Source organism: Leptosomus discolor, chromosome 9 (assembly GCF_034619465.1).
Source record: "Leptosomus discolor isolate bLepDis1 chromosome 9, bLepDis1.hap2, whole genome shotgun sequence".
NCBI classification, from domain to species: Eukaryota; Metazoa; Chordata; class Aves; order Leptosomiformes; family Leptosomidae; genus Leptosomus; species Leptosomus discolor.
This window is the reverse complement of record NC_141399.1, coordinates 41,023,008-41,047,832: the sequence shown is the minus strand read 5'-3', so window position 1 is coordinate 41,047,832 and position 24,825 is coordinate 41,023,008. Positions and strand designations below refer to the sequence as shown.

General features: G+C 39.1%; 1 protein-coding gene across 4 annotated transcripts in view; it reads left to right on the top strand.

Moving 5' to 3' along the window:
* The window catches only part of TBC1D8B (TBC1 domain family member 8B), a 37,176-nt gene that overhangs the window by 4,344 nt on the left and 8,007 nt on the right, over window positions 1-24,825 (top strand). For 2 of the 4 annotated variants that reach the window (XM_086469660.1, XM_086469659.1), the window contains exons 2-13: window positions 5,204-5,314; window positions 9,133-9,251; window positions 9,887-10,112; window positions 11,058-11,298; window positions 12,703-12,910; window positions 14,505-14,672; window positions 15,840-15,989; window positions 18,925-19,075; window positions 20,434-20,648; window positions 21,100-21,217; window positions 21,926-22,211; window positions 23,889-24,018. In XM_086469660.1, coding sequence (XP_086325786.1) covers window positions 5,204-5,314; window positions 9,133-9,251; window positions 9,887-10,112; window positions 11,058-11,298; window positions 12,703-12,910; window positions 14,505-14,672; window positions 15,840-15,989; window positions 18,925-19,075; window positions 20,434-20,648; window positions 21,100-21,217; window positions 21,926-22,211; window positions 23,889-24,018 — 2,123 coding nt within the window. Of the gene's footprint in view, window positions 1-5,203; window positions 5,315-9,132; window positions 9,252-9,886; window positions 10,113-11,057; window positions 11,299-12,702; window positions 12,911-14,504; window positions 14,673-15,839; window positions 15,990-18,924; window positions 19,076-20,433; window positions 20,649-21,099; window positions 21,218-21,925; window positions 22,212-23,888; window positions 24,031-24,825 lie in introns of all 4 variants that reach the window. The other 2 variants (XM_086469662.1, XM_086469663.1) reach the window with 2 other exon arrangements.

Genomic DNA, 24,825 nt, shown 5'->3' with positions numbered 1-24,825 from the left:
GGGCTTGGACACACACCTTAGTTTAAGGAGTTACTGTTGTCTTACCTGAGTCATAACCTCTGACCATTATGTTATTTAGTTATTGTAAATGGAGATAAAATTGTTTTTTCACTGAAGGTTTAAACTAGCCTGGTTTACATCTCAATTGATTAAGAACGTTTGCATCTCAGCCCATGCTCAGTATTTCATTAAGGTGAGGTTTCTTAGTCATGACATCAAGTTCACTTGGGAAATAAAATTAAGTGAAAACAGAGTTCTGTGCTTAATTTGAGGAAGTAGAAAAAAAAGGTCTTATTCACAAGTTGGCATTCATGTGTTTTAAATCAAATACACAAGAGACGATGGCTTTTCGTGGGTTATATGGCATGCGTTTGTATCTTAGTTTATCTGGTGAAAACTGGGGCTTCAGTCTTCTTTTTTTTTTAAAAAAAACACCAACCAAAATGCTCTGTAAAACTACTTGCTGTTATGGAATGAAGCTTTATCATGTCTCTGTAAATAAATATTTGCTGTAGTAGGGATTTACAGTTTGGGTCTCCTGCATTGTAATTTGGCAACAATTCACTCTGGATGTGTGTTTCTCCCCTGACATGAAGAATTGTGTGCTGAAAGCTTAGGAGAATGCCTGTAAATGGTTTTAGCTCTTCAAGTAGGTCAGTTATCTGATCAAAATGAAGGATGCCTAACATTCTGTGATTCTGTGTGATTCTGTGATGTTTGCTATTGTATTGGGTTTGCGGGGCAAGGTTTTGGTAGCAGGGGGAAGCTTCCCCCTATGCCTGATAGAGCCGATGCCAGCCGACTGCAGGATGGACCTGACCTGCTGCTCAAGGCTGGGCCCATCAGTGATGGTGGTGGCACCTCTGGGATAACACATTTAAGGAGGGGAAAGAAGCTGCTGCGCAACAGCAGCCGAGAGAGAGGGGCGAGAATATGTGAGAGCAGGAACTCTGCAGAGTTGCTCCTGGATGAGGTGCTCCAGGCACTGGAGCAGCAATTCCCCTGCAGCCTGTGGTGCAGACCATGGTGAGGCAGGCTGTGCCCCTGCAGCCCATGGAGGTTAACACTGGAGCAGATCTCCACCTGCAGCCTCTGGAGGACCCCACACCAGAGCAGGTGGATGCCTGAAGGAGGCTGTGACCACATGGGAAGCCCGTACTGGAGCAGGCTCCTGGCACGACCTGTGGACAGAGGAGCCCAGGCTGGAGTGGGTTTGCTGGCAGGACCTGTGACCCTGTGGGGGACCCACGCTGGAGCAGTTCATGAAGAACTGCAGCCTGTGAGAAGGACTCACGTTGGAGAAGTTCGTGGAGGAGTGTCTCCCATGGGAGGGGATTTGATTTGCAATAAATTAATTTCCCCAAGTCAAGTCTGTTTTGCCCGTGATGGTAATTGCTGAGTGATCTCCCTGTCCTTATCTTGACCCACGAGCCTTTTATTTTCTTTCCCCTGTCCAGCTGAGGAGGGGAGTGATAGAGCTTCGGTGGGCACCTGACATGCAGCCAGGTCAACCAACCACAGCTCTTTCTCACAAACTACTTGTTTTGAATTATTTTTCCCCTTTGGTTCTGCTCTGATTAGCCTTTGAATTCTTCAGATTGCAGCAACGAGCAGTTATTGCCGAAATGAAGCTGACTGTAGCTGCGGAATATCACTTTCTGCGGGTGTTGCCGCTCAGGGAAAGCGTTTACAGTAGTTTCAAACAGCTCCTTTTTATGCTGGTGTAAGTAAATGTAAGAGTGAGAACTCAACTGTACATCAAAGTGTCTACTTTTCAAAATCCTTAGTGTAATGGGCTGACCAGTGTTGTGCTAAGAGAACGTTTCTGTTTGTAAAGAACTCTTACAGTCTTATAAATATTTTATGTCCCTTAACACTTCTAATGTAGCAAATCAGGAGGCTGTCTGATCCAGTTTTAGTATAATTAATTATTGACCTCAAAGGTACTGTTATGCATTAGAGGAGAGAACAGGCTTTGCTAACTTTGCTTCAGAACAATAGTGGTCTTTTAAAAAAAGGCAACAGCTTGTTTTCTTTGCTTCTGATTCTTCATTGGTAAAAAGGAACTTACATTATTCTGTTTGCATTACACTATTCCCACAAAGGATAGAGAGTAGTCAGATTGCTGGCTATGATATACCTGTTTAAAAAAAAGAAGATTGTCAGCTGTAAAAAAAAAAAAAAAAAAAAAAAAAAAAAGTGACATCTATTCCAGGAAAAAAAATTAAATTATTTGAGATTGCAATGAAAAGGACCAAGAAAAGGTGAATATTAGTACTCTCTTGATGTACTTTGTGAAATAAAAATAGAAAAACAAAGTGGTGTTGCCCTCAAATGGCAAATGCTGGGCAGTTATTTTCATGTAACATATTGTCTTTATTACTATAAATTGGTACAACTGAGAGGAAAATTCATTGCTGGTATGTTTTGGTGCACGTCTCTGCAGCTAATGTTGGATGTTGGGCTTTTGCTAACCAAATGTTTTGGAGACTTTTGGGAAGAATACATCTTTATTTCAAAGCTATTCTGGATCCCTTGCCCTTTATTTTGTTTTCTAGGGAATTTTACCCTATTTATTTAAGTATTTAGGGTATTTCCCAGTAATTTTACTCAAGTAGCTGTGAAACTGAAAATGTTTTCTGAAAGCAGAGCCCTTTCTCCTTGTAAATGTGCATCACCTTCCATATCTACAGCTGAAGTCACTCCCCGAGTGAGGCAGGAGGATGATTTACGTGGAATTCCCAGTAGAAACTGTGGGGTCTAGCTTTGAGCGGAGGTGAGAGTAGATGACCTTCTGTAGGTTATCCTTAAAATGTTGTTTGAGAAGCACCCAACAACTTGTAGTTATGGAAACCCTGACTGATAATACAGTATTCAAAAAATTCACAGCTCATAGAGCACTTTCAGGACAAGGGTAAACAGGTGAGACTCTGCTGATTCCTTGCAATTATGCCAGTGGCCGCAGCCGTGGAATTAGTTTGTAATGTACGGAGTATTTATTGGCTTAAGTGCAAACCTGTAGTCTGTATTGCATTTGTGGACAAAGCAGTGTTGACTAGTGGGACTGTTGAAGTGACTGATACTAACCTGATACAGTTTGGGGTGTCTAAAATCTAAGGACCTTCTGAGTCGATGGAAACTGTTAGGGCATTTTGAGGACTGCTGCTTTGTAGCGCACTGTTGTAATCATTCTCTCAAGCTGAGCAGTTGCCTCAACCTTACGAGTGGTGACTAATGTCCTTGTACTGTATATCATAACAAAAAATATTAGGAAAATTGTGAATGAAATAATAAAACATTTGCTGAAGCAAAGCCAACTTTGAGATCAGCTGCATTATGACTCATTCAGTAAGCCAGAGCTCTTTAAACAGACATAAATGTTACCCATTCAATGACCGACTTCAGTTAGAAACTACAAATATATCTGCTTTCCAACAGTAAATTACAATCTGTGAATTGCAGACGAGACAAGATAATATTTTTGATTGATGTAATGTACTGGTCTTTGGGTTTTTTATTATTACTTACTTCCTTTTTTTTGAAGAGAAGCAAAAGCATTCTGAAAGTTGAGTAGCCACAGTAACATGGTCACACAGGCTCTATGCTGAAAGTGTATCCTTAGGAAAACCATGTTCTGAGGATGGCTTCTTGTAGGCTTCTCAGTTTTGGCTTACTTTGCTTTCTTGTGTTGTGTCACAATTGTTATTTTGCCAGAATTTGAGAGGGGGTTAATGGAAAGAAAGTGGAAGAAGAAGTACCATGAGCCAACCAAAAAATTCTGAAATAACTTTTGAGGGATGCATTTGAAATGATCTAAATCTAATGCTTCTGTGGAGTATTAAAAACCTGAATCATAAGATCATTTTCCATTAAACACGGAAGGGTACTTAGAGGTGGTATAGGGGATACATTAACTTTGCCCACAAGTGCTCTACCCTAATAGCGTTTTCTTGGGAATGCCCTGAATCCATGATCTCAACAGGTTTGTGGAACAGACTTTACAGGATCTCTTTGGGTAATTGTATCTCTTATATTTTTGGGGGTAATCTCGTCTATTATTTGCAGTTCTGTAGGGGAATAAAAGCTCTGTGTGATTGCTTTGGTAGCTTTGCTTTGGTTGAACTTTCCATTGATGTGATCGTGCTTCTTAGAAGAGTGGCAAGCATAGGAAATACAGGAAGGAAGCATGAGATATTGCTGCTTGTATTTTTGTTTCTGTTATAACAAGAAGAAAAAAGTTTTACTTGTGCATCAGGATCCAAAAGCTTGTATTTTTCTATATAGGTTTTTCTTCCTCTTTTAGGATTCCCTGGTTCTTAGAATTGAAAGGAACTTTTAAGATATCTGGGCTCATATTTTTATTACTGTGCAGAAAGAATGATTTTGGCAGCCAAGATAAAATGCATACTCGTTTTCTCAGGAAACATTTTGCTTCCAGTTATGGAGAGATGTCTCATTAATTAAATTAGTATATTTTGATCTGAACTCTGTTTAATAGGAGCTAATGCAATATATAGTGTCAAGGAGGTGTGGCTATTGTGTCTTGGGTGTATAATCTATATGTGAATAATATGCTTTGTGTAACATACTTACACATGTGATGGTAGGATGAAATATTAGTGTTCCATACTTATGTTGGGGTCATCTGATAGCCTCTTTATGAAGAATGGCAGGCGTTTTCTAGCTATAGTGTGGTATGAGCACCGAAACTTTTGTATATGCAGAAAGTACAACATGATGTTCTCATGTAACAACTGTGGGATTTTCATGAAAATCAGATGTAACAGAATTACAGTCTCCTAAGAGGCTGGTTCCTGTGACTGGAAAACAGATCAACAGTAAGTGAGTAATTAAGAGGTCATTCAGTTATTGCTTGTGCTCGTCGAAGGCTGGGAACTACCATGGTACGTTTCAGATTGTCCTCTGGTTTACCATACTACATGGCTATCGCTTCCAAGGGGGTTATTTCAAAAAACTTTGTCAACCTCCTTTTGTGTTTATAGTGGTGTTTGCTGGATCATCACATCCCAGAGAGGTTCCTCCGGGAGCACTTTTTGCCTTACTCATTTGTGCTCTTATTCTCTCAGAGTTTGTTAGCCCTTACTTGGGTAGCATTCCTATTCACTAAGAAAGGAGTCGTAAGTGAGGTACATTTCAAAACCTTAGTTTCACTCTGCTGTATATGTTTTCTTGGACACAACAGGTCTTCTTGTGGGAACATTAGATGCGGTGTTGGATTCTACATCGAAAGTCGCCCCGTTTCGTATCCTGCATCAAACACCAGACTCTCAAGTCTACTGGTCCATTGCATGTGGTATGTATTATGATTTAGAAGCTAACTGAGTTTATAAAGTGAAAAATGAAGGTACAAAGTACGGGGTCTGTTTTTGGGTTAATCCTCTCACATCATTGTTCTTTCCCGTGATCTCTAAATGGTTTAAAATTGTTTGCAAACCTGTGACTAGTGTGTGATTCCAGATTTTCAGAATATATCTATGGAGTCTTCATATTACAACTTCAGGTTGCCTACTTTCTGCAGTAGTTCATCAGGTACTAGAGCCTTGGTGTTCTTTTAGAATAACAGAGGCACAATCTTTTCTTTTGTAAGCTGGAAGTGTAACTTGGCACAGTTTAGGATGATGGGGATAAGCTGACCTTGGGAGTACTAAGTGTGCCATAGGTGGGACTAACAGCAGCTGCTTATCCTCATGGGGTGTTTTCTACTTTATCTTTGCTTATTAAAATGAGCCTGGTCCCAGTCATGGTTGGAGCTGAGTTCTTCCTCACGCCTGTTGCTCTCCTAGTGTAAGAAGTTCTTTCCCTTTCTTGCGTTGCGTTATTAATCAGTAGGAAATGCAAATGAATATTGACCTTGAGTGTGGAGTGTGTGATAGTTGTTTTTTTTTTTCCTACAGCATGCTTTTTGATAGCACGCGTGGGTTTATGTTGTTGTGTTGGTTTGTTTTTGGTTTTGTTTGTTTTTTTTTTAATTTTGCAGCTTCTCCTGAAAATAAAGTCTTAATTCCTTTATACAGGCTGCTTAACTACTGAGTGTCCAAAGAGACCTCCGTTCCAAAAGTTGAGAGGAACTCTCTTATTCTTTACATGCATCATTGTTTTTTCTTCTGAGGCATGGTCTCGTCTTCATACTGAAATTAATTAATACTTCCATGTGGTCTAATGCTAAAAAGTCACTGATGTGGAGTTAATAAAAAATGTGGCCTGTTTCTTAGGCCTTTTTAAAACTCTGAAAACATCTATAATTATAGTGAAAAAGACCATAGATTTTAGTTCATTTTTCCATGCTTTAATTTTTGAAATTAGTAGTGTTTATTGAAGAAACAAGACTCCATCTAGACTTCTCTGGCCTCTAGGCCTTGCTTTTAGTTGCCTGTGGCAAACGATGAGCTTGCAGGAGATCTACCATTCTGCAAACACTTACGTGCATGAGTAATTCCACTAGTGAGTGCTATGCTGCTGTTACATTGGGTTTTGCTGTTGTCACTTTATTATGAATCTTCAGTGCTTCACCTTAAATGAAAAATTGTGCCTCTTGCTGTCGTTTCTATACAGGTGGCTACTTTCAAAATACGAATATTTTATTTTAGATGTTTAGTCACTAGTTTACACCTTACATGGTGTGACACAATCTGCTCCTGTTCACGTTCTGCAAGGGCAGTAGTCAGTGAGAGAACTGTTTAGTAACAATTTAGTGTAATTCATTACATGTCACTTTAAAAGGGCAGCCTTATAAAGTTGATAGAATTTGAACCGTTTGTGAATTGCCAGTAGATAAAATTTCAGGGCTACTGAAGAAGTCAAAACTGATGGTGACAGGCTACCAGAAAGGTACTTTAATAAGTATGTTGGAAATATACTCTGGGGAATTCTAATGCCATCAGGTCAGTCCCTGGAAAATTCGAAGGGTTTTCCACTTCAGGGCTGAATTTATGTTAATTCTGTGCTGTGTAAGTATGCTTTACAACAAAAGGCTGCATAACGTAGTGCGCTTTGTGTTAGAAAACAGATTGTTTCTTCTGTGAAGAAATTGAAAAGACTAAATTTTGTCCCTGCTGTTACATATTAAGGATCTGCTCCTAAGTAATTTAGATATTTATTAAAAAGTTTCATTTTTACTGTGTTACATATGTGCCTCTAATTCACCCTGTGACTCAGATAATTAGTCTACCTGTGTAGTCTGACAAAAAGAATCAGTTTGCCATTTAATTGGTATGTTAATTACTCTTTATGTAATTTTTTAAAGTGTTGTTGCAAATCCACCCTGTGTAACGCAGTCTAACTATTTAACCTTATTTAGAACAATTTCTATTAATTCCCAAGGCAACTTTAACTAATCATGTGGAGTCCATTCAAAGGTGTTTAATTAGTCTTTACGAAGTAAATTGGGAAAAAGGAATTGTTAAAGGCGTGCCCTTGCTAAAGGGTATTGATAGTATGTGATTACACTGACTGATTTGATTTGTGAGCATTCCTGTGGAGGATGAAACTGCCAGCTAATTTATATTCTAGAATCCCTCTATTCAAACCTATGTAAATTCTTTCTCTCTCGCTGTCTCCCACCATCTGATGGGGAGCCACCTGTCTTTAAAGAACTGACTCAGTATTGAATTCGCTGGACATCTACTGTTGTTTCTCTGGTGGTATCTCTGCTCATTACCTATTACCACTTGCATGATTTGGGATTGAGTATGTGAAAAGAATAAGATGAATTATCATAAGCATTTCTCTAATTATAGAAGTATCTAGTGGGTAAGAGTGTTCCTTTGTATTTAGAGAAAACCAGTAATCTGAATATATTTCTGGAAAGTTCAGGTGAGGTAGGTTTTTCTTTGCTCTAAAGTTGCAGTGACATTCACCATGTAGTAGGTGATAGCTCTCTGAAACCTAGATTAAAAAGCAGTGTGAAGTAAATAAAGTGTCAAGGTTGGCCTCTCTCTAAGGTGTTTGCAAATGCAGTATTTATATTTTTGGAACACTGGATTTTATCTTGGCTCTATGTTTTCTGCATTCCTTATGGTTATTGATAACAGGTTTTTTAAATTACTCCTCCTCTTGCACATATGTAATGAAAGGAAAGAAAACAGTCCTTATTCCCATGTGTTTGAGTCCCAGAGGGTCCAGAAAACCCCCCCGACTAATTCTGATGGTGGCAGACATTGTTTCAAGGATTGTTCATCTTGTGTGAATCAGTGAGCCTGTTCTGCTGCGTCAGGAGTTCTGGTGTGTGTTTTCCATAAGGGGTGCAGCTGTTCTTCCGTCCTCTTGTAGAAGCCTGCAACTGCATGAAAAGGATGCGTTGTTTGGAATTACAGCATAAGCAGAACTTTATTGTAGGTAGAATGATATAATTTCCTGGGCAGTGGTCGCCTAAGCTTTAGCAGGGTTAGAGATGCAGTTAAAATGTGACTTGATAGAGAATGAGCTAAACCCAGGACTTCTACTGAGCACAAGGAAGTAGCAATTGGTTGTTGTAAGCAGCATAAATGGTTGTTTCAAGCATTCAAAGAGAAATCTTAGCCACCTTCCTGGTTACGGTGATGTGTGCTTTACACCCTTACACATGTTAGAAGGGATTTTGCACAGCAGGTCAAAGTCTTGGTGTTCTACTCTGGAAACTGTTGTGGGCCAGTGATCAAAGCTGAGGATGTCAAAGACCCAGATTTCATTTTCTTCTTAGTCTCATGAATTCGATCTCAGGTCTCGCACCTTCTAGGCTATTGGGTTGGGAGTGTTCTAGTGATGCTCTGCCATCTGTGTTGGGGAGGTATTGCTGAGCTGAAGGAACTGTCAGTTCAAGTCAGGCTTCAGCAGTGAGCACACAATGCTGACAATGCTGACAAAGCTGAGATGCTTCTGGATGTAAAGGCTAGAAATACAGCTGCAGAAAGGGCTTGAAAGATAAAAACACAGCAGTGCACATAACGTACGCCAAATACATTTTTAGCGTACACAAGAGTTGGACAATAAATCTGAGCCTTGTGATCTGGACTTGTGTATCTAAATTACTCTGTGAATTGGGAATTTGCTAAGTATTCTCTTGATTAATATTTTTAGTGAAATGACTAAAGTCTGTTCTGTGTTTAAGTAATACTAACTTTTTCTTTCAATCAGGATCGAGCAGAGAAGAAATAACAGAACACTGGGAGTGGTTAGAACACAATGTTATGAAGACTTTGTCGGTATTTGATTCAAATGAAGATATTACGAGCTTTGTCCAGGGAAAGATAAGAGTAAGTAAGAGGCACGTGACATAATTGGGAGAGGCTAAGTATTTTTTTCCTTTAAACGTACACGAATAATATGTCCTCTTTAGGACATCAAAGGACAGCAGCGTAGTGCTACATACTTCTGACTGAGTAGTATGTGGCTGTTAACTTCAACACACTCCATTGTTCCTGTTTATCTGCCCCACAATTAAGTAAGATTGTTTGACATAAACTCTTCTTGGTAAATGGTACACCAGATGCCTTTAGATGGTGGACTAAACTGTTGATAAATTATTTCACAATAATTTTAATAATGCCTGGGAAGTACATGGTATGTTTTTGTGAAGGTGCAACAGTCCACTTTATATATGCTAAATATTTAGCCCAGGAATTCTTGTGATTAAGTGAGGAAAATACATCTATTTCGGAAGATGAGAGACCTAGGAATGTGTGTCTTGCCTAAGTTGTGTGGGAAACTTGGTGGATGAGTCTGAAATAGCACATTTGATTTGTGACCTGTGTTTTGATCCTCAGACTGTTCTTCTTGTTCTAAAACTTATTATCTGGTTAGGAGGATGCTGTACTGTATGTTTGCAGGTGCATATATGATACCTGCCCACATGTATGCACATATAAAGTAACTGGTTCTTTTGTTTTAGGGTTTGATTGCTGAAGAGGGAAAAGGTTCCTTTGTAAAAGAAGATGATCCTGAGAAGTTCCGTGAAGGTCTTATGAAGTTTGAAAAGTGTTTTGGATTACCGGAGCAGGAGAAGTTGGTTACCTATTACTCATGCAGTTATTGGAAGGGCAGAGTACCCTGTCAAGGATGGCTTTATCTTAGTACCAACTTCCTTAGTTTTTACTCATTTTTGCTAGGAGCAGAAAGTGAGTAAGCCTTGATACTAAGCCTAGTCCCTTCACATTTTATTGTTTATCTTTCAGATTTGGAAGAATTCTTCGTATGTCCTAAGGGAGCTATTTTGCCATGTCAGCAGATGTCAACACGGAGTAAAATAACCTGAAAACATAAAAGTACTTTATAGAAATGAATATGGTTGTGTAACTTACTGCACAATGTCCCTTAGTTTTCTCCCTCTATATAAGCTTTAGACAGAAGGCAGACCTGTTGCAGTTGACTATAGCTAAAAATTGTCTGTCATCTTCAGTTCATGCTGCATATTAATTCAGTCTGTGAGGATTACAGTTATTTCTTCACACAGACTTAATATTTCACATGGGTGTGCTATGCACTAGTGATAATAGTACACATAGTTTGTTTTTTTTTTTTTCCTGTGTAATATTAGTTTGAAATGCCCAAACAAATGCCTCTAATAGTCTGAGCTATAGGTGTATTTGTGTGAAAACTAGAAACCATAAAGAAAGTAGGATCCTTGCTAAGCTGATTTTAATTTGTATTGGGAGATGTCATAGTTAATGGACACAATTCCTCTGAATGCCAATACATGATTGATTTACTTTAAGAAGCCCTGTTGGTAAACTGTTGAAGTGGGGTAGTTTATATGATGGTGTTGATTTGCAATTTACAGTTTCACATGAGAGTAAAGAAAAGGTGATGGCAGCTTGTATTTTCATACATGGTGTTTCTTTAATGTTTTTCTTTCTATAAAATTCTTTCTAATGGAATTATTTCGTAGGAATTGTGAAGAGAGTGCTGTTTGTGCTTGTGAGTTTGTAGCCCTTTCCAAGTGTGTTATCATTTAATTATTGCTTTATTATGTTAGTGCTGTTGACCACCACTTTTCTTTTTTCTAATACGGGGGTAGCAGCTAACGAGAAGTTACTCACATCTGCTTTTATTTGTATTTTCAGTAAAACTTATTATCTCCTGGGATGAAATATCAAAACTTGAGAAGACTTCCAACGTGATTCTGACAGAGAGCATTCATGTGTGCTCCCGTGGGGAAGATCACTATTTTTCCATGTTTTTGCACATTAGTGAAACGTTCCTTCTCATGGAGCAGCTGGCAAACTATGCTGTTAGGAGGCTTTTTGACAAGGAGACGTTTGAAAATGACCTAGTCCTTCATGATCCCCTGCAGATCACCAAGAGGTACTATATTGCTTAGACTCTATCTGCTCTGGGCCCAGTACTTTTTTAGGCAAAGGGGAAGAGCATCCCTGTCTTAAGGAGATATATAAATATCAGCAAAGCTGGTGTTCTCTTAAATGAGTGTCTCACTAAAATTTGGGATCAAAGCAAAGTGAGGCATTGTAATTTATTGTTACTTTGCGGTATCAAAAGTCTGTATGAAGGCAGGAAGTGATCAAAAGTTTCAGAGCTGGTCTTCAACTATAGTGTTTATAGTAGTTGGAATGTTTAGAAGGCGTTCCTAGCAGCATTTAGGACTAGAAAATTAAGAATGAAGCTGCAGTGTCTCCAAAGAGACCTGATGAGGAAGGATAAGGTGGAGAATAAATCGTTTCATAAACATGTAAATGATAACTGCATGGCTTTTCTGCCACTGCAGATGGGTGATAAAATCAATGAGTTGCAGATGGGTGCGTGGCTTTCCTTATTTACAACAGTATTTTAGGCAGTGGGAAGGATGTGTTTGTAAGCAACCTGATGGTTAAGGTCCTTCCTTCTCAAGGAATCTGTGTGATTATTCCTGGTAGTAATTTTATGGTTTCTCTTCAGTTCTGGTTTCTGTTGAAGCAAATGTTCAGGTTTTGATCTGTGGGCTACAGCTATTTACTGTGAAAAGTAACCAGGACAAGCAAGTCTATTGTTAGGCAATTTAAATTCACATAAAGGGACTAAATCTTTGTTGGAAAATGTTACCGATCTGCAAATTAGAAATTATGATAATGCATTTTGCTAATAATTGTTTCTACTTAAAGCTCCATGCACCTATGATTTAAGAAAAAATAAGCTATTTAGTTTTATTGAACTTGGATAATAAAACCTGATTTAGGTTTTATTTCCTGGGTAATTGAGACCTCAGTTTGGCAGCAATGCTGGAGAGGGATGCTGCTCTACAACCAAAAGATTGTTTCTGGCTGCAGTTACCTGTGAAGAATTAGCCCACGGCAAATGTTTACAACGTGTGCTATATTTCTAGCTAATTAATGCTCTGTCAAGCCAAAGCTTGGGTTAGGTTTAAATGGACTGTTCTGATGGGTGGGGAAACAGAGCAGTTCAGACTATGAGTATGTTTTTCTGCACTACCTGTAGGCCTTGATTCAGCAAAGTGTTTTACTGTCTAAGTACATGCTTGAATCTATTTCTGTTGGGTGAAGTTTTTAAGTGTTTTGTTAAGTGGGTGTATATAGATAGTTGTGGTCCTGCCCTCTGTTCCCTCTTCAAGCAAAACATTGAACCCTCCAGCTTGACCCCGCGGATTATGGGAGAACATGAGGTTTTACTGTCTTTTCTATTTGTAAAAATATTTTAAACTTATTTAATTTTTTTTTTCTCTCTCCTACCCTGTTTTTTGTTTTGTTTGTAATCTAGAGGCCTAGAGAGCCGTGCCCACAGTGAGCAGTTTAGTGCATTCTTCAGGCTACCCAAAGAAGAGACCTTGAAGGAGGTTCATGAGTGCTTCTTATGGGTCCCTTTCAGTCATTATAACACCCATGGGAAAATGTGCGTTTCAGAAAACTACATCTGCTTTGCTAGCCAGGATGGCAGCCTGTGCAGTGTAATCATTCCATTAAGAGAGGTAATGCAAACTACAAGTCACAGCCAGTCATACCAGAAGTTTTGCACTTGTGTAGTTTAATGCTAGGTTAGCAGATTTTCATTAGAATCTGCTTACTTCAAATTCATGTAGGATGTCATACATTCCCCCTACCTTGGATACTACATGTAGGAATTCTGTTTGTGGGTTTGTAGGACTGCTTTCCTGTTTCAGCTTGGTTCCCTGTATCCTCTTTGTCTTTTCTGTAGCTGGATACACAATCCAAATTTTTAATACTTTTTTCTTTTAAAAAATGAAAAAGCTTATGCTTAATTCTTGAAAATGAGTTAATGAGGCCTTCTCGAGATAAAAAGTAAAGAATGGAGAGGGTAAAGGATCTTGAAGATTAGTAATTGCTGTGCTGTGTTTCTTTTCAGCTCAGTAGTGCAGTTCTTTTTGCAGCAGTTGAGCAAGTGCTGTCTGTGCAAAAGTCTGTAGGAAAACCCATTGACAGTCGGTGGTGAAAAAGTATCAGTGTCATTTCAGCTGATAGTCTCCACAGACTGAATAAGGACCATATTGTGAAGGGGTCAGCATTCATATTTCTGTCGAGTACTATAGCTGGACTGTGGAGTAACTTCTGAAAAAAACCCTGTTCTCCATTGCTCTCTTGACTTCATGTGATCTGGGACATGGCCACACTTCAGTCTTCCAGTGCTAAAACCTTTTCATCAGCACCCAAACATGTTTTACAATAGCCTAAAAATTAACCAGGTTCTGTAATTGCTCTACATACCGTGTACATACTGCCTGACATAGGGGGGTGAGCTGAGCTAATTTCAGCAATACATTTGGTGTTCCCCGCCCAGAGAAAGCAATTTATTTCATTGTCTATAAATAGTCCTGCAAACAATAGAGACTTCCATAACCTGTGAAAAGCAAGAAGAGGCTCTGTTAAAGGAGCTGACTATAAATTTATTCTTGTGGATTGTCAGGCCCTCACTATTTGTTCTACGGTACTGCAGAGTTACTTTATTTCAGTGGTCCTTCATTCTTTACCTTTAACAATATAAAAACCATCAGCAATGGCAGTCAGCCTAGCTGTTGGTGATTGTCTCACTTGTACTTGCATTATTAAAGTGTATTAACTGCTTTAATCTGTACCTGTTTCATCATGGCAATTAAAATCAGCTCCATCTGTCATGTGTAGTGACAGCTGTCTTTGAAACGGTATTCTCAGTGGAAATTCATTATTCTGAAACTTGTTTCGTTTGATTACTTGCAAAAGCCATGTTTTGTCTGCTTTCGAATTAAAAGAAAAAAAGTAGCAGCTTCAGCAGGTAGAAGGGGTAGAAGGAGGCAAGATTTTAAAATGAGCTCAGCACTCACAGCTGGCAAAACCAGAGATGTTTGGTACTCTCTCAAAAATCTATTGCATGCCACTTAGTAGGTTGTGCTAGAATAGCTCCAGACCACCAAGCTTTAAAATAGAGAGTTTGTTACTTGCGTTGCTAATTCTGCTTGTATGGAGCTTCATACTACTGTTTCATGTACAGGTGTGTTTTTAACAAGTTTTCTCTTTTAGAAGTAAGCTGGTGAAATTTGTTGCCTAATTTATATATCCTTGTTTCTGTAGGTCACAGGGGTGGATAAGACAGATTCAGCCAACAGAGGAGTCAGCATTAGTACCAAAGGAAAAACAGCTTTTCGTTTCACGGAGGTTAGAGATTTTGAACAGCTTGTGGCAAAGCTCAGAATGAAATGCAACACAACTTCCAGTCCACAACACAACATAAATACAGAGGTAACTGCTTTGCTAGTTCCAATTTCATAGTACCTGTTTCTAGGAATAAGATGGTGTGGTCTTACTAAGAGTTTACGTATCATTGTCAGGATTTTGCTGTGTAATGCAATACCTTTATATTTAAGTCCAAATCTAGATGCAAGATGGGTAACAGTCTGCTGTACCTCTAGATTTCAAATTGTCTAAGTCTTTTTTTCTCTTTAAAAAATCATGTTACGATCTCTTGCCTTCAGACCCTTTACATTAAAACAAAAATCCACCAGTCTGATGTAAAATTATGTGTAGCTGTGTCAGTTTTTGCCAGATATTTGACTCGGGAAGTTGATGAAATGATTGTAAGGTTGTTTCTAAATGTGAAAAAAATCGGTATGTGTATTTTCATGCCTGCAAAACATCCCTAGCAAGCATTATTTATTATGATTGCTGTATCTCTTCCCTGAAGATATTCCCCTGAAAAAAAAATTAAATAGAATCGGCTGGAGAGCTTCTAAAGTGACAGTTGTTAAGAGTGGAGAGGTGTACAAATAAATGCCTTTTGGTAGAAAATAATCAGTGTATCAGCAAAATCTCTACCTTGCGATTTTGATTCTTAAGGGTTAAAAGGCAAAAACGAGCAGTAAAAGCAAGATAGTTTGATATCAGCAGAAATGCTAAGACATGTACCTCTGGTTTTAAGATGAGGAAAACCAAGTAACTCTGTGCCTGTATGAAAGAGAATGTGTTAAACAGTGGTGCAACTGTGAATGCATTCTGTTTTGGGTTTTATACTTTGTTTTCCATCAGGTTTTGAAAAACAATCCAGGTTCTAATGCTGGTTTTCAAATGCTCTTGGCATTTCTGTGTATTTAAATGAATACTTTTCTTTTGACTTCGGTGGTGGTGGATGGTCAGGCCTCCCTGTCTATTGCAGTTCTCATTATGAGTATTTGTCCTTTCATAATTAAGTTTTTGGCTGCAGAGATTTTTTTAAGTGCAGCCTCCTGAGAGCCCAACTATGCTGAGCAGGGATTGCTGTTTTTAATTTATTTTGGAAGTCTATATCTGGTACCTGTAACTTAATATAATAAACAATGATGGGTCTAGAAGCAAAATGGTCTCTGGTATGTGCGCTGCTTCTTTAAGGATCGTTTGACATTTATAACTACCACTGTTACATTTTCTTTCAAGGTTGCAGCTAGTTCTGCCTCTGACAGTCCAAAGGATTTTGATGTGGGACCGTCAAAGGTGGATGAGAGAGATAACAGCAAAACTGTCAGTACAGAAGCCCTAATGACTGTCTACCATCCTCAGGATGCTGAGAATCTAGACTCTAAAATGGTAAGGGATAAAATGGCCAACGTTTGTTTGGAATCTGGTTTAAAAGAACTAAAGTACATTCAAAATGTATTCCAGCAAGGCTGCTTATTTCCTCTGGGGCTTTGCCAGTCTTCTTTCATCTGCATTTTCTGTATTTGGAGTCCACAGGGTGTATCTTCATGGCTCCATTCAATTTTCTGCTCATCTTATTAATAATGATATGCCTTATCTTCATGGAGCTAATTCCTCCTGCTCTTCCACCCCTCAGGGAAGAGCTGGCTGTTTGTTTTGTGATAGTGAACATGTTTCGTTATCTATCCGAATTGTCAAGATACAAAGTCGCTACAAACTCTTTGGGGGCCAGGAGAATGTTATCAAGAAATTGACTTCATTTCTTCCTTGCTTCGTTCTTTTGCACTTCTGTCGAACAAAGTTAAGCTCTGGGGAACGTTTCTTTAATTGTTTTTTCCAGTAGGACATCCTATTTTTGCTTCTCCATGGTGTGTGCAAGAAGACAGAAAGCTTCTATTTTAAAATTTAAGTCTTTCAGCATCACTAGGTAAATGAAGATATGGAATTTTTGATATTAGAAATAGCAGAAAATAAACACCTTTTGGGCAGGAGAAAAGGGAATCCAAATTTTTTAAGTTCTGCTTTTTATAGTATGTTGAACAAAAGCAGACAAATTTTACTTTTCCTTTTGGCATCTTTAATTGCTTTAAAAATGTTAAATCTTACTGCTGCATGCACAGAAAATGAGGTGGCCGTGTTCACCGTGTTCAGCCCTGGAGCCTTGCATGAGTTGCAGCATCTGATCATCAATTGCTTGGCTTCAGAGGAACTGAATGGTGCATAATCAGTGGTTTATTAGTAGTCTTGTACTTTACGAAGGATCTGTTTCACTGTTTCTACTATCTTCGCCTCCTCCTACTCTGCAGGTAAATTCAAAACTTCAGTTTTGTCTGAGTTGGGAGATTTTGCCAGTCTTCTTTTTGTGAAGCAGGTTTTACTTACGTGACTGGTCCTACTGAAGTTCAGATTCATACACTGTTATCTGCTCTGTTGATGGAAATTGCTAGTTTGTAAAAACGTCCTATCTGGTTGATAAATGTTTGATTAAATGTAAAACCTATATGGGCATAAGTGTTTTCACCTATTAATTGCTCTCTGTAATCCAACTAGACTTCATTCTCCTGCACATTTTCCTGATTATTGATTCTCTCCTAGTGCTAATTGGAGCTCATGTAAATAAACTGAGGAGAGACTGAGAAACCGTGGGAGAATAATGACACTGATGTCATGCCATCCCTCTGTGTGCTTTCCACCATTTGGAGCCATTCTGTTCCAACTCTGTCAGCTAATATAATGCAACAAAGCATGGGGAATCAAAAAAAGGAAGCAACCTGTTTTGCCTGTTGAGTTTCTGTGGGATGTTATTTCATCTGTGACAGTTAGTACATTTTTATTGCTGTTAGCAAAGAGCAGTTCATAGACGTGTTGAAATTGAAATATGTTAATTTGTCGGAGTAATTAAGCGGGCGTCTGTGACAGTGAGTTGACTTTGCAAATAATCACTTGGCGTGTTTTCATTGTGCAATCATGGCCAAATGCTTTTTCTCATTGTTTGTTTGTTAGAGCTCTCAAATGAGCACAGAGAAACCTGCCACCACACGTAAGCAGTCTGAACCTCCTCTTCAGCCTCTTTTCCTTGCCGTCTTTGTACTGCTTTCATTCACGTTCCTCTTTTTTTCCTTCTATTTACCCTTTACCAAGAAAATGTTACACTGTTTATCACAAAGCAGCAACAAAAGATGGGGTATTTTAAAATTGGCCCAAGTTACAATAAGCAGATTTGTTTGTATGTACATATGTACCATACAAATGTGTATCTATTTACAGGGAAATAGCTGAAAAAGAGTCTTACAAGAGGAAGTTTTACTGTACCTCTAGTTTTTGTACCATAGCAATTATATCAAATGTTGAATTTTCTTATCCATTATGCTGGCAATGTGTTGTTTGGAACACCTCAGGAGAACTACGATGGCAGAATTTGTCTGCGCAGCTGCACCTTGCACTGGTTAGCTGTCTCACTGCTCTGTCACTGTTCATCCGCTCCTTTTAAATCCCTAGTACTTCGTGGTCCTTTGATAATTACGTAATTCTTGTTGATGTAGTGCCAAAGCTGCAAATGGTTCAATCTAGAGGTAACAAGTAGGGCTGTCTACTTATTGATTTTTTTTTTTTAATAAGTTTAGCAGAAGAGTGAACAATGAAACATAACAATTGGTTTGTGATGACTTCATTTAAAATGAAAATCCAGCTTGCTTACGGTTATTGGTGTTCACAGGTTGGAATCGTTCTCAAGTGGGAAGTAAGGAAAACGTTGAACTTAGGAGTGGCCTGAAAAAGGTGAAAGGGAGTGATTGTTTGCTGTCTTAATACAGCAACAAGGGGGCTTCAAGTGAAGTTAGAAGGCGGCAGGTTTGCTGGATTCAGAAAGCAATTTGCAGGGAAAAATGTGCTGTATGTTGTTAAATTCAGAGAGAATGCCTCTGCTGAGGAGGTGCCTGTGCTTCTATTTGATGGAGAGTGGAGGAGGATTTTGCAGACTTTTGCCTAACCTTACTGTCCTGCGGCACTTGCTGTTGGTTTCTGTCAGATGGGCTGCTTGAGTAGATTCACCTTTTGTCTGACCTGGTGTAGACATTCTTGTAATAATATAATTCAAGGGATGGTAGGTTGTTTAGGGGATTGCATTGTATGACAAACTTATACTATACGCAGGTTAGATTTTGCTCTGTTTTGCATCAGCTTTAATTTCACGTTAATATGGATGCCACTGCTGTGATTTCCAGTTTGTATGAATACAACTGAGAGCAAAATTTGAGTCTATTCACTGAAACCTGAGGAAGATGTCTCAGTATACTTAATACTTGTTGTCTTCTGCTTTTCGTAGTTGAAAGAAAAAATGAAAGAGCAGTCCTGGAACATCCTCTTTGTTGAACGGGGACATGGTGTCAGTATGTTTCGAACAAAGAAGACTCGAGACCTAGTTGTAAGAGGGATCCCAGAGGCATTAAGAGGAGAGCTCTGGCTACTCTTCTCAGGTACTGCATACCAAATATAATTGCTTCGTTTTGTGGACTCTACTGTATGGATGTTCTAGTTGCTGACTGCATGTAGTCTGACAAAAAAATGCTCTTACCTCTGGCAATTTATTCAAATGTTTCTGAAGAGAGACACTTCAAAATGATGAACAGGATAATTTTGTCTATTATTATGTTTTGCATTGTTTCAGACTAAACCTGCATCTGCTTCTTTTACGACAAACTCAACTGAAAAACAGCAGTAAGAATACATGCTGTTCCAGGGGACAATCAGTTTCAGCAGAGCCTCTTTACTGGCGAAAAAGAAAAGCATGTTTGTGGGACTGTTTCAATTGTTCTGGTTTAAGCTTTCTGAGAGGATAGTGTTACCAGACACAAAAAAGAAATGTTTTCCTCGCAGAGAATTCGGCCACAGTTATTGGCAACTCTTCGCTATGCACTGTAGCTTGGTTTAAAGAGTGAGATGTACAGGAATTGTGGACTTCCTTATACATATGGGATCTCTTGCCAAAGCTCCGAGTGCGCTTTTGTGGCTTTCTTCTGTAGAGCACACCTGTGGCAGAGCACTTAACTCGAGGAAATGGAGGCCCAGGGAGTTAAGACACTGCTTTACAACACCCCTGTGCACTTTCTATTCCTGTTCACCAAAACACTTAGAAAAGCGGCAGCCACTGACTTGGTCAGGGTCATACAGGAAGCCTGTGTCAGATTCAGAAAATGAGCTGCAGATTTTGATGAGCCCCCCAGGACCTTATCCGTTAGCTGTACTCACTGTGTCCCCCTGGGCAGAGCTTTCTGCTGTTCAGAGGATCTGTTTATCCTAATATTTTATACTCTTCATTCAGCCCCCTGTATGGTAGTTCCTTTTGAGGACATGTGAACATGGATTTATCTTTGCTGGTGTTCTTTGAGCATTTACATAGGCATTTATGCTTTTGTTACCAGACTGAAAAAAGTTATGGAATTAATTAGGTAAACATCAGTCTTTTGCCTAGTTTTTCTATTCTGTTCCCAGCTCTACAAACAGGAAGGTATTGTGTTTGCTGCAAAACTTGGGCAAAATTATAGGTGAGAGGAAGGTCCCCCCCCAGTGAAACAAAAAAAGAAAGTACAAATCAACTTTGTAATGGAAAGTGACTTAGATTTCCTCCAAGCCTTATTTTATTTCGCTTTGCTGTTTTCATTTCAGAGTAATTACATTAATTTCAGTCGAGTTACCCTGATACATTACTGCAGTAACATCTGGAGATTGATGAGGTACCTCGGTAGTCACCAAAATCTTTTATTCAAATTGCAGGCAATCATGTAGATGCTTTACTGTTGTCTTCTTAATACTGTGCAATACAATGTATTGGCAGGTGCTGTAAACGATATGGCATCCAACCCTGGTTATTACACTGAGTTGGTGGAAAAGTCCTTAGGAACTTGCACTTTAGCTACTGATGAAATTGAACGAGATTTACGTCGCTCCTTACCTGAGCATCCTGCTTTTCAAAGTGACACCGGAATTTCTGCACTCAGGAGAGTTCTTACAGCTTATGCATACAGGAATCCCCAAATTGGATATTGTCAGGTACAGCAGTTTTGAGACTCTTATTGTTGGTTGTCTAAATATTAGCCCATGAAGGCAGAATAGTGGCACTTCATAAAATCAATCCCATAAATATGTAGTGGTTTCTTGCTTGGTGGTTCACTTACTTTGCTTATTTCATCCCACTATGTAAGGTGAGGTTTTTATGTTGTGCTTGGATTTCTTTATAAATGCTGTCAGGTCCACGTCATATATGCCTTTGCATTCTTACTAGACTTTTAGCCCTTAAAAATATTTTTATGTAGTTTAAATACTATGCTCTGTATTCAATAATATAGAGGTAAAAGACTTACACTGGATATGGCTGTAGGTTATCCTAGCACTCTGAAAACGTGCTGTAAAGTGCTTTCAGAAGTGTAAGTTTTAACAAATAACAGGAGTTGTGTTTTCACCATCTCTCCTCGTAAATACTTTCTTTCCTGTTTAAATGCAGGCAATGAATATTTTGACATCAGTACTTCTGCTGTATGCTAAAGAGGAGGAAGCATTCTGGCTTTTGGTTGCTGTGTGTGAAAGGATGCTACCTGATTATTTCAATCGTCGAATCATTGGTAACATCCGTCTGTCTTTTTATCTGTCTAGAACTGAGTGTAAATGATCACTCATTAAGAACAAATGTAAGGAACGAGCTGAAGGCTGAACAGTGGAGAGAAAGTGTTGCATTTGGTTTAGTATTGGGAAGTAGAAAATGGAAGTTACAGAGAACATCCCAAGACTCCTCCTTAAGCAGGAGTGGGTATGATTTTCAGATGTTGTCATTACTCTAGGAATAACTACTCAGGAAGCAGTCAATTAGACTATTATGCTATTCCTTTGCAATTATAACTGCAATTCATACTATTTATTTGACACTTAGTCAGCTTAAATAAAGGAAAAAGACTTACTCCAGGTCCAGTCTTAGTCTTTGATCTCATAATCGGTACTTGCAGGTGTATACGCTAGGAGAAAATGGGATGTGAAGTTTCTCTCTAATTGCAGAGAGGGTGTGTTGGCTGTCAGGAGAATCATTGGAAGTAGCCATGCACCCACAAAAGTACTAACACACTTTACAGCGTGCCGCAAGGCTCTGGCCCCACGCATAGAGTGTGTAGCTTCCAGCGTAGGGAACGAAGCCAACGGTTCCACGCGGCTAGGCCTGTATTTGCTTTTACAACAAAGTTGCATTAGGACAAGGGCTTTAGTTCTGGCTGGTGCTCTGAGAAAAGTGTGCTTCTCTGTATTAAGATTTGGGTGGTGGTTTTGTTATCCTTTCCCTGCAGGTGCCTTGGTAGATCAGGCAGTGTTTGAGGAGCTCATCAGGGTTCATCTGCCTCAGTTGACAGACCACATGACGGACATGACTTTTTTCTCCTCGGTCTCTCTCTCCTGGTTCCTTACCCTTTTTATCAGTGTGCTGCCTATCGAAAGTGCAGTCAATGTGGTGGACTGTTTCTTCTATGATGGAATAAAGGCAATCTTGCAGCTGGGTCTCGCAGTGCTGGAATACAACATGGAGAAGTTGCTGACTTGTAAGGATGACGCAGAAGCGGTCACTGTTCTCAACAGGTATCAGTGAAACTATTATTTTTGTGGGCTGTGCCGTAGCTGCTATAATTGCAAATTGATAAGCTGTTCTGGGGCAGGTGAGAAGACATCTGGCCAAGCCTTCCAAAGGCTTTGAAGGAATTAAGTGTTCATCTCGGGCTGGAATACTGGAAGGAGTGGCTGGGAAGTGTGCCTGGATCCTCTGAAAATCCCATCCTCCATTTAAGTTCTTCTAAAAACCATTGCCATTTTGAATATTTTAAAGTAAAAGCACTGTGTTTTTTGCCTGGAATTTATATCACTTGTAGAAGGTGGCTTTCCTTAACGATGAGGTAGTCTAGAGCACACTAAGACTGTTCCAAATAGTTTGGGCATCAACTTACCGACAACATACTCTACAGCTTGGTTCTTGTAGTTTAGGCTACTGACTTCTCTGCTGCTAATGACTTAAAATAGAAATAAGACCAAAAAAAAAAAAAAAGCAATGAGGACGATCATGACCAGTTATCTGTTTGATATTAGCTTTTGAAGAATAAATTCAAATATGCAACATGAAGTGCATTTAAAACTGAAGTATTGCAAGCAAAACTTGCAGTTTTGCTTTGCTACGTACCTAAATTCTGTGGTTGCTGCTGTCATTGTGTATCGTGGAGTGTTAAACCAACAAAATGACCGTGCTATAGGAGTCAGTTATGACTGTTAAGAACTGATAATAAGAATTTCCTTTTAGTGAGACTTCTAAATGATGCATGTTTAATAGGGTGGGAGCTACAGAACTAATGAGGAAAATGTAATTTTTATTATAAGAGCAGCCTAGTATTTATTGTAAAACCTAGCTGTACTCATTTAAATATTTAACATTTAAAAAACCTAACAGTAAGAGAACATTCACCCAGTTTAAATATGTTAAAATTTAAAATCTAGAAGTGTGGTGAAGTTTTCATTTTCACTTGAACCAAACAAGCTACTATTTCCACTTAACACCCAAGATTTGATAGTTATTATGAACTCCTTTTGAACTTTTGCCTTCAACATTTTATCTGGCTGTAACACTTCTGTTGCACAGTTAATCCAGCCTGCAGTATGCTGATAGGTTTAAAAAAATGATAACAGGAGTTTGCCTCTCCTCAAGAAAAAGGAAGCTGTCAGTCTGTAGATAGGTGTTCCTCGATGTTGGTGAAGGAACTGGGCAGCTCCATAATGGATGTGTCTAGGCTGGTTCTGTAGGTATGATGAATAAAAGCAGTTCAGGCATGGCTTGGCTTATGCATCTGAGGGAGTTAAGATTGCCTTGGTGACAGTTCAGGACAAGGCTCTTTTCCTCTCCCCCAGTTATGTGGTACAACCTTGCTAAATGGATTATAGAACCAGGGGAATGCTGAGTGGAAGGGACCTTGGCAAGTGTCTAGTCTAACTTCCCCCTCAAAAGAGGGTTACTGCTAGCACTAGATCACATCAGGCATGTTATTTTCTAGCTGGGTCTTACAAACTCACAAGGCTAAAAGCTCTACAACCTTCTCTGGGTAGCTGGTTCCCATGTTTGTGTATCTTTGTTACTGTTACAGCACGTGCTAGTCATGCTGATGTTCTTTGCTATTTCCCATTCTCTGCGTACTTTTTCTTCAGTGGATGCTGATGTTACCATTTTGGTGTGATAAACTGGTTCCTGCTGATTTCTTGTGTGTTTGCTTTGTGCAGATTTTTTGACAGTGTCACTAACAAAGACAGTCCTTTGCCTCCAGCTGTGCAGCAGGGCTCCAACCTCAGCGATACAAAGAGTGACCATCCAAAAGTGGACATTACTGATTTGATTCGAGAGTCAAATGAAGTATGTGTTCTTGTGGGTATGTTTTTGCATCCCACGCAGTGTTTACATTGCGTGGGCTACCTTAAAAATAGTGCAGCTGCACTGTACAAAGCAGAGTGGAAGATCTGTCTAGATTGGTAGAAGTTGGGCTCTGTATTTTGTTGAGCCTCACTGAAAACCTGATAACTTACAGGATAAGTTTGGTTTTGTATTATTTTGGGTTTTTTAACTGCTTGGAATGTGCTTGCTAGGCTGTCCTGAGTGGAGTTCCCGAGGTTCATCACAGGTCATGTATTGCCATCCCTCATTCACTTTATTAGTATGTCAATTAAATGACTAAGTACAGCAGAAACGGCCCTTGCATCTACTAATTTGAGACTGATTACTGCACGTTGCAGATAGTGGTAACATCTGACGTAATACCCATGCAGGAAACTATGTACTTGAGTAGTTTATTGTAAGGATTAAGTGGCTGTTTAGAGATGTGTTGTATGAGGAAGACCAGTTATGATCTTTTGGCACTCTCCTTTGATTTGCAAGTTTGATTTGTGTAGCGTCTAGTTTTGCAGCTCTGCGTTGGGGAGGAGAGAGGTCTAGCTTCTCCTTTTTCTTTTGTCCTCAGATTTTCATGAGGCTTTTCCTTCCTTGGCATGATTTGTATCAGGATATTAATCCATTTGTAGATAGGTTTCTACTCAGCCCACCTGAAGTGAAAGAGAAGCTGAGAGAAAAGATTTGTTCACATTTGTTTTTTTCTGTTAGCTGATTTCTTTTATCTCAGTGATACTTTTTTTTTCTTTTCTTTTCTTTTTTGATTCTCAGTCATAT